Raw genomic sequence first — 9,116 nt, forward strand, 5'->3', positions numbered from 1 at the left:
AATTTGTAAAAAAAAAAATTACTGGGTATAGGTCGAGAAAATTCGGAAATTGTACTCAAAATACATTCCTGATAAATGAATATTGTATAACTGTATAGTAAATTAACTAGTAGATATGAATGTTATTCAACAATCTTTGAGTATGTCCAAATGCTTGCAAACTGGCTGGATTTCCTCCCTAGGGAGTTATTTATATTTAAATTTATTTCAACAGAGAGGGAAAACATTTTTGAGAAGGTAATATAGAAGTCTAGGCATCTACAGGGCTTATTACCTGTCATTGGCTGGTTTGAGTGGCCACTTTACACACTGTGTCACATTCACCATTCTGCCCATGTTTGAACATCCACATTTCCTCAACTCTTTCATCTGTTGACTTTTGTGAAGTAAAAGAGCTGAAACCTTTATCACGTGGGTGAGATTCATCCGGCTGAATCAAATCACCTACTAGGCAACGCCTGAAAACAATTTTCCAATTTTTATACTGCTTCTTTCATCAGGTAGTTTTCAACAATGTTTGAGTATGTCCAAATGCTTGCATACTGGCTGGATTTTACACAGTATGTAAAGCGGCCACTCAAACCAGCCAATGACAGGTCTTATGACCTGTAAATGGCTAGACTTCCATATTCCCTTCTCAAAAATGTTTTCTTTCTCTGTTGAAATAAATTAAAATTAATGTTATTGTTTATTTTTGGATAAAATGTCTGCCTTAAAACAGGTTGTACCTAGTTAGGCAGACTAGACATGATCCAGAGAAATCTATTACCTAAGTTTTTATGTGGCTCTATCCCACTGGGTTCCTCTTGGGTATGCTTGGGACCAATAGTTTGCAACTTGGAAGGGATGGGTCTACACTGACCCATTTTTTCAGACTGTTAAGGGGTTTCATCGATAACTCGGCCATTTTAGAGAGTATCAATTTTTATATTCCTGATGGCTATCTCCGACAGCGTCAGCACAGACTGTTTTACCTCCCGGTTTCCAGAACCAACCTGCCTCTGGTCATGCCGATTGGAAGAGCAGTCAAGCAGCTGAACATTACCACTTTGGAGATCGACACCTTTCACATTAGTGAAGCTATGTTTAAGAGGCAAATACTCTTGCTATTAGAGAGTATTATACCTTAATAATGTCGAACCATTGCTCAAGGGTTCTTGGTTTGATATAAAGTTCCAATTTAACGTCTTAAATCCTTTGTTATTTGTGATGTTACTTTGTGAATAAATAATTTGAATTGAATTGAATTGAACTGAATGTAGTAGATAAAGTAATTGTTATTTTTGTCAATAAACTATGATTATTATTATCTCATTTTTCAAGATGGGTTTCACCCGTTTCTTCGAATCGAAGAGTTGCATTGCTTAATAAGATTTCTTGCCGGGTGACAGGGTGAAATTTTGTGTTAGAATAATTCCCTCAAAGTAGACCGAGAAATAATTATTAAAAAATTGAAAAAAAATAGTAATAAAAGGAAAAACTATAAAATGGTTTGAAGAGTACCTTGGCGATAGATACCAAATAACGAAGGTGAATGATGAAATTTCCGAGCCACTCAAAATTTCATTGGGAGTACCACAAGGATCGGTTCTCGGACCGGTTTTGTTTATTGTATACATAAATGATATTGTCGAAACATTAAAATATTCAAAAATAAGACTCTTTGCAAGCGTTGCCTTAATATATATATCGGGAGAAAATTATAAAACAATTATGGACAGACTAAATCATGATCTTAATAATGTATCACTGTGGCCAAAAAATAATAAATTAAAATTAAATGTTATCAAAACTAAATATATGAATATAGGAAACAAAAGAATTGAAATTGCACCATCAATTGTCATAGAAAATGAAAAACTTAATGAAGTCACTTAAATTATATATTTAGGTATAATGTTGGATTCAAAACTTACATTTCGCCAAAACGCTAAGATGGTAATAAATAAGATTGCAAAAAAAATATCAATTTTGGGAAGGAACAGAAGAATTATTTATAAGGACTCTTGCAAAACTATTTACAAAGCAATTATTGAACCACACGTTAACTACTGTAGTAGCATTTTATTTTTATCAAACAAAGAAAACATAGATAAACTAACTGTATTACAAAATAAAGCCTTTAGAATCATTTTAAAAAAAACAGATACACGAGGGTAAAGTCGATGGTAAATGAAATGAAATTATTAACATATAAACAAAGAATATTTTACAATACAATGATATTTGTTCATAAAATTATAAACTCTAATAAAAAAACAGAATTTTGGAAAAAAAATGATCGGAACCAGCATGAACACGATCACAATACTAGAGAAAAGAACAAAATTAGACTTCCATTTGGGAAAAAGGCAAAGTCACAAATTTTTTTTTTTTAAAGCAAATAAAAAGTATTACGAAATGGAAAAAAATATTTATGAAGAAAAAAACATATCAAAATTTAAAATAATGGTCAAGACATATGTGATAAACAATTTATAAATGAAATATATTTGCAATGTTATTATTAGAACACGCATAACAATATGTATGATATGTGTGCCATACTTTAAGATTTAAATAAAAAAAGTTCGTGTGCCGTTTAATAATAGGTGTATTTAGTCCGGCTTCAAAATTAATTATATTATTTATTTGCGAAGAAATGTACCACAAAATACGTTTTGTCCATACCATCTTTCATTCCCTCACCAATATACACTTCTTTCACAGGAAGAAGCGAATCCTTACAAAGAAACAAGAAGAACAAGAAGATATACAGAAAAACGAAATTGGGTGCTGATTAAGATTTACAAAATAACATAAAAGGACCGAGTAATATTACACAAACCATATACTGACTGGGTGAGCATACTGATAACAAATATTTGGTAAATTTATTTTAAAAGAAGCAACAAATCCTATATAAGAAAAGAAATATAGAAGAAACAAGAAACGAGTAGAATTGGATGCTGTTTACGAATGACCAGAAACTGTTCTAAGGTCCTGTATCAAAACTGGTATTAGATACATGAAAATATATTTCTGAAAACTTCATTTTACTAGCAGAACAAATCCTCTTTAGCTCATTATTCAAATTATTGGACCTACCAAAGGGGGAACTGAACGAGTGCTTAATGGCTGAACCAGACACCAAAAAGCGAAAAATAGAATCACTAACAACGGTGCATTATGATAACCAAAAATATAATATGGACGCTTTGAATGACACAGAAAAAATAGAAAAAGTGATTGACGATATGAAAAATTCAAAATCAAATCTTAAACCAGTTTTAGCAGACGAAGTAATGGAAGATCTACCAACTGTTAATGTTTACGTTGCAACTGTTCTTGATAAAAAATCTATCTTCAAAGTGATTGTTGCACTGAATAGCCTTTTTCCTCTTGAAAATCTACAGCATTTGAAAAGAGCCAGAAGTACAGAAATTCTGATCTGTCTCTCAGACGGTGTAAGCCCTGCCGATGTCATATCATCTTTAAAAGAAAGGGATTTCCATTTTGAAATGCTCTGTAAAGAAGATTTAAAAATTGTAGCTGTAGCTAAAATACAACCTCTTGTAAAATGGCAGTATGAAAAAGCTCACGCGATTTGGCCTTGCAACTTCCACCCAAATAAATATATGGAAAAGTTGATCAGTGGTAATTTCTTCAGTCCAAGCGAAGTGGAAAAACACAGGAAATATATGGCTCTCGCTTATGAGATTGCAGAAATTTACGAGGGGTTGAGAAATCCTCAGGAATGTAAAACGGTTGAAGGTCTTGATCGTAGCGATGAAAAAGTTTCTTATCCCATTGATGCAGAATCTATGAAACTAAATGTTGAGACGTTGAGACAAGAACTAACGGATTTAAAAGGTGTTGTTGTAGTTGATCCTTCTATTGATTCAATCGTGGCCGTTGGTTTCGATAGACGAAACTCAAACCCTTGTCAACATCCCATCATGATAGCTATTGATAATGTAGCCAGGACTCAGCGAGGAGGAGCGTGGAAAGACGACAGTATGTTCGAGCAAGAAATACAAGACGATAGCCAAAAAATGGCTTTAGACGGAGTCCCAAAGATGTTTAGAAACATATTGAATACGAGCTACGACAATTTGAAGTTTGGAGCAAAAATTTCAACCAATAAAGAAAGGAACAGCCCTGAAACTGGAGAGAAAAATGCTGCAATTGATGCAGGTTTAGATACGATATTGGATTCCGCATCTTCGAATACAGATAGTTTAGCGAATCTTGATGATGCTTCTTCAAAGCCTTCCGGTCCTTATCTTTGCACTGGATATGATGTTTATACGACAAACGAGCCTTGTGTCATGTGTTCCATGGCTCTAGTCCACAGCAGAGCTAAAATGGTCATGTTTGCATTGAAAAACAAAGCAAACGGAGCTTTGGAATCTATCAGTAAACTTCATGCTATACCAGCCTTGAATCACCATTACGAAGTTTTCACGGGTTTCTTTGAAGAACTACTATCTTTATAAAAATCCCAATCAATCTTCTGAGCGTATTTTGTGGTATTGTCCCTTTCCCTCTCTCGCTATCCTCTTGCGACTATCCGTGGCCCTTTGAGAAATCCCGTAAGATACAGATCTGGCGGCTTTCAAAATAAATTTCTAAAGTTTTTTGTCATTTTGGTGAATTGATCATGTCCAATCAATTTAATCCCAGTCAAAAGAATTCACTTCTGGTTTACCTTCCTTTTACTAGATTACAGAGAGCTCCTTCGGGCACTTCTTGTCGTTCAGCGACGAGCAATTTTTCCTTTTACGAATATGGGGGCATTGCCAAGGAGACATGCAAAATTTATTTTACAAACGTTTTTAATTACCGATGTTTAATGCTACCTGAAACTCGTTCAAAATCCGAATGTTTTCTCAGACATGATAACTATAACGTAAGCTTCACCACGATTTTGCTGGTTCGTCACCCGCGTCTGCCGCGGTCGGACTCCCCGGCGTAAACAAGAACTCACCCTCCCAGACAGAGTCAAAGACAAAGTAGAAAGGTAGGGGCACAACTGCGCCGACCGCAAGTCAACCTCTATAGCTTTGAAAAGGACTTTCCACCCGGTCCAAGTGGTGTAGAGAGGCGAAGGCAGTCAGTTGGCAGAGCGGAGCGAAGTGCAGGAAGGCGAACAGGTCGGAGAACTCAATAAAACACGCGTGAACTGTTCAGAGTTAGGAACTCAACTGATTGAATATTTCTGATTACACGCCTTATAAAGCGATGCGCTTTGGGCCCCGAGTCAGTCGTCCCACCCGCCCCGGCCAGCTTGGAGTAGTGGGTTGGCTTACCCCCACCACTCGCCACATGCCGCCGGCCGCGGGTCATGTAAATACGGGCGCCTAATGCCCGTATGGGCTTTTTTGCCGGCAGCCGCGACGCGCGCAACATGACATTCATAATACAGTTGCCCTTTTTAGGGCTTTATTTATATTCATACATTCTTTTAAAGTGAATTTAAATGTTCAATTTTGCCCTGGTATTACTGAGGCCAGGCTCGAAAAATAATCATTTATCTTTATTGGGAGCCTCGCACTCAGTCGTACAAATACCGGGGATTCTAGTTAGTTTATTTTAGTTTATTATATTATACACATATATATTGTACGCGTCCGGAACAATAACGATATTAACGTTTTTTGGAAGATGAAACTTTTTTATAATATGCAATAGAAATATTAAAAAGAGTTAAAAATTAAAGGCATTTTTATTCATGCGCTAAAGCCCCTTTACTTATACTCGTATATGTATAGTTGTAATTTATTGACGTTTATAAGTGACGAGCTGAACCCGGCAATGCTTTGCTATTGCTAGATTTGAGTTCATACTCGTATATAGATTAAATAAACAAAATCAAATGCTGTCTAAATACGATCTCTCATGTGAATGTGTCGTAAAAATATGTACGATAGATGCATAAATGTTGAGATCCGTACATTATGTAAGGCTGAGATAAGCATTAACAACAAAATCAAGAAAGGAGCTCTGCGCTGGTTTGGAAATATAGATCAAATAGACAGCGAAAGAACGGCTAAAACTATTTACAATGCTAATATTGATGGATGCGGAAATAGAGGAAGACCGAGAAAGACATGGCATGACCAAATCCAACAAATACTTAAAGATGGATATGGCAAAAGTCGGATTAATCGGCGCGCGTTCATGAGAAAAATCTATGAATGTAGAGGACGCGAGATCTGAATGCAAAGATGGAGTGATGTGGCGTTCTATTCTCTCTGCCTACCCTTGCGGGGAAGCGGCGTGATAGATAATTGTTGTTGTTATTGTAAAAACAACATTTATCTAGTGCCATAATTCAGAGAGAAAATACGTGAAAACGTTTGTATAAAGAAAAGATTTGGACCGCGTTTCCTCTTAAGATTAAACATAATCAAGTATACTTACAAAGATTTACTAAAAAATCTTCAGTAAAACCGTTTGGATACGCGTAAAAAAGATGTAACTTTTCATTGGTAAGTAGGTACTTGTTTATGATTGAATTCCAAATCTAAAAGCAATAGATAATATTGAATTTTAGTAGGTGCCCAAGTACTTGTTTATGTTTGAATTCCAAAACATAAAATAATTAATTATTTTTAAATAAATAATTCTTTTAGCAAATGTCAAACTCTGCTCGGGGATGCACTCTAGTCAGGAATGCGATTTTCGAAAATGTACAGAATGTTAGTTGATATTATTTTAGTATGCCAAAAATCCAGTAAAAAGAAATAAATGTGTAGAAATTGTACTGAGTTACATGATCGCCTTCTGGGGAACTGGTAACAAGACAGACATAACAAGAATACAAAGACAACAAAATAAAATTCTTAAACTAACATAAAACCTACCCTACCTGACCTCTACGACTGAACTGTACAAAAAAACACACCAGTTTGACATAAACTACTTGACTAAAATTGAGACCTTAAAAATTGTGCACAAAATAACACTGGGAAACATACAAGACGACGACATAATATTAGTCAAAAATGCTGACATACACAAATATAACACCAGACAACAAAAACACTATCATATTGAAAAGGCAAAGACAAACACAGGACAGTCAAAAATACTACATAATGGACTTAAACACTACAACGACTTACCTTACTACTTGAAAACTTTTACGGGAGACAAATTTAAAATCAATCTGAAAAAGCACACGATGACTGAACTAACTAGACTAGACGAGACATAAAATGACTAGACAATATTAACTTTCTAATGTAACCCTGACGGGTTTTTTAAAATCGTAAATAAATAAAATTAAAAAAAATAAGGAATTCAATGAAATAATCTGATTGGGATCCATAAAAGAACGAATATTGTCTGTAAACATTAAAAAACAAACGTTTTTTTTATACACGAAAAATAACATCCATCCTTTTTTGTACACGTATTCTCGGCGAACGCAACCCTGGTTGGATGTTGTTATGGGGTGGCCTTGGTGGTCTTGTAGTAAAACTCTTATTTTTGCTTAGTGTGGTATATTTACAAGATATACAGAGGAACAATAGTAACAAGTGGACAAGTGTCTACAGAGGAGGCTAGCTGAAGAATGCCTGTTGGTCTATGTATGTGGGGGTACCTTGTGGCCAGTAGGTAGGTGTTGTATTGGGAACAATACAACCCTTACCTACACTTCTTAAAATCCCCCCCCCCTTATACTATGTGGACGAAATAAAGTATCTCGGGGTCTACTTGGATAGATATTTAAATTTTTAAAAACATACTCAATATGTAACAAAAAAAAAATCATTTATGGGAAGATTACGAAATGTAATAGATTTAAAAAGTAGTATTCTTATATATAAAACAATAATATGTCCACACATAAATTACTGTTCTTCCATTCTTTTTTTATGTAATGAAGGAGAAATTCAAAATATACAAATTCTTCAAAATAAGGCAATGAGGATTATACTAAAAAAAATATATATTCTAATGTAGAAAGAATGCACAAAGAAATTGGCTTGCTCACAGTGAAGCAACAAATTAAATATAATGTGGCAATTTTTATACATAAAATAATTATGGGGATGAATAAAATAAAAACAATAATAAAATTTAACCAACAATGTCATACATATGAAATAAGGGGTAAAAAAAAGATAAGATTACCAACGAGGAAAAAAACAGAATCTCAAAACTCATTGTACGAGGGATTGAAGCTGTACAATGAGTTACCTGAAGAAATATTTAAAATTAATTTGAAAAAATATATAATTGTGAAATTTTGATAAAACAATTGTAATATTATTAAAAGTTTATATTAGTTCTTAAAATGTTACGAACTAACTTAATAAAGCATAAATAAATACCTAGGTCATTCCTATCCTAAGTATTCTTCATTTCCGGGCTGCTGACGTTCCGCTGCCCCGCGGACGTAGCCGGTCCCGCCAAGGTCTCTGCTCCGGCTGGTCGGCCAGAACCAGAATTCTCCCCTAAATCATTCTGCTCAGAATGACAGGGAAGTCGCAGTTCATCAGCTGAAATTCTTTCCATTTTCTAATCTGGTCAACGTGTCTCTTCCACGTCAAATCTGAATCTTTTACTTGTACAATATACACTTTGGATCCTACTCTCCTTGTGATTATCCCCTTGATCCATGGAGTATGATTCCTAGTTCTGAAATCCTTCACTAAACATTTTTGTCCAGTAGGTAGGTGTTGTATTGGGAACAATGCAACCCTTACCTACACCTCTTACAGATAAAAAACCATTTACGCTCCTAACTTTTTTTACTTAATAAATTGAATAGTTTATGCGCTATAAACCTTCTGGTGGCAAAGCTGTACATTTATCTGAAAACCGCACGTAAATCGGTCAGGTAGTTATCGAGTCCATCGAGGACAGCCATTCGAATGTAAATAGTGTACTAAGCTACGAATAACCCTCTGTTGGCCGGTTCTGCTTTCCGTGCGATGTTCAAATACAAAACTGTACTGGCTCCTCTGGAGCATAGTAAATAGACTCGTTATTTCTACACTAGTTACATTTAAGCTTTACTAAATATTACGTTGCCCTCGACAGTTTTTTTAATTATGGTAAATAACACGCAATCATTAATAAAAGAAAGAAATGTACATACTATATAAAACCTACGGCCATAG

At 34.9% G+C, this 9,116-nt stretch overlaps 1 protein-coding gene across 1 annotated transcript; it reads left to right on the forward strand.

Annotated features, from left to right (window-relative positions):
* The first annotated feature begins 2,713 nt into the window (after positions 1–2,713).
* LOC148271198 (tRNA-specific adenosine-34 deaminase regulatory subunit adat3) lies at positions 2,714–5,700 on the forward strand. The gene has a single exon (XM_088241715.1). It carries the CDS (start codon positions 3,114–3,116, stop codon positions 4,476–4,478), a length of 1,365 nt encoding a protein of 454 aa, XP_088097841.1. The 5' UTR covers positions 2,714–3,113; the 3' UTR covers positions 4,479–5,700.
* The last annotated feature ends 3,416 nt before the right edge of the window (positions 5,701–9,116 follow it).

Source organism: Micrasema longulum, unplaced genomic scaffold (genome assembly GCF_059751315.1).
Source record: "Micrasema longulum isolate JH-2025_06_02 unplaced genomic scaffold, ASM5975131v1 h1tg003029l, whole genome shotgun sequence".
Classification (NCBI taxonomy): Eukaryota; Metazoa; Arthropoda; class Insecta; order Trichoptera; family Brachycentridae; genus Micrasema; species Micrasema longulum.

Bases quoted from the DNA above. Each gene is read 5' to 3' on its own strand.
- LOC148271198 (XM_088241715.1), top strand. From the start codon at position 3,114: ATGGCTGAACCAGACACCAAAAAGCGAAAAATAGAATCACTAACAACG.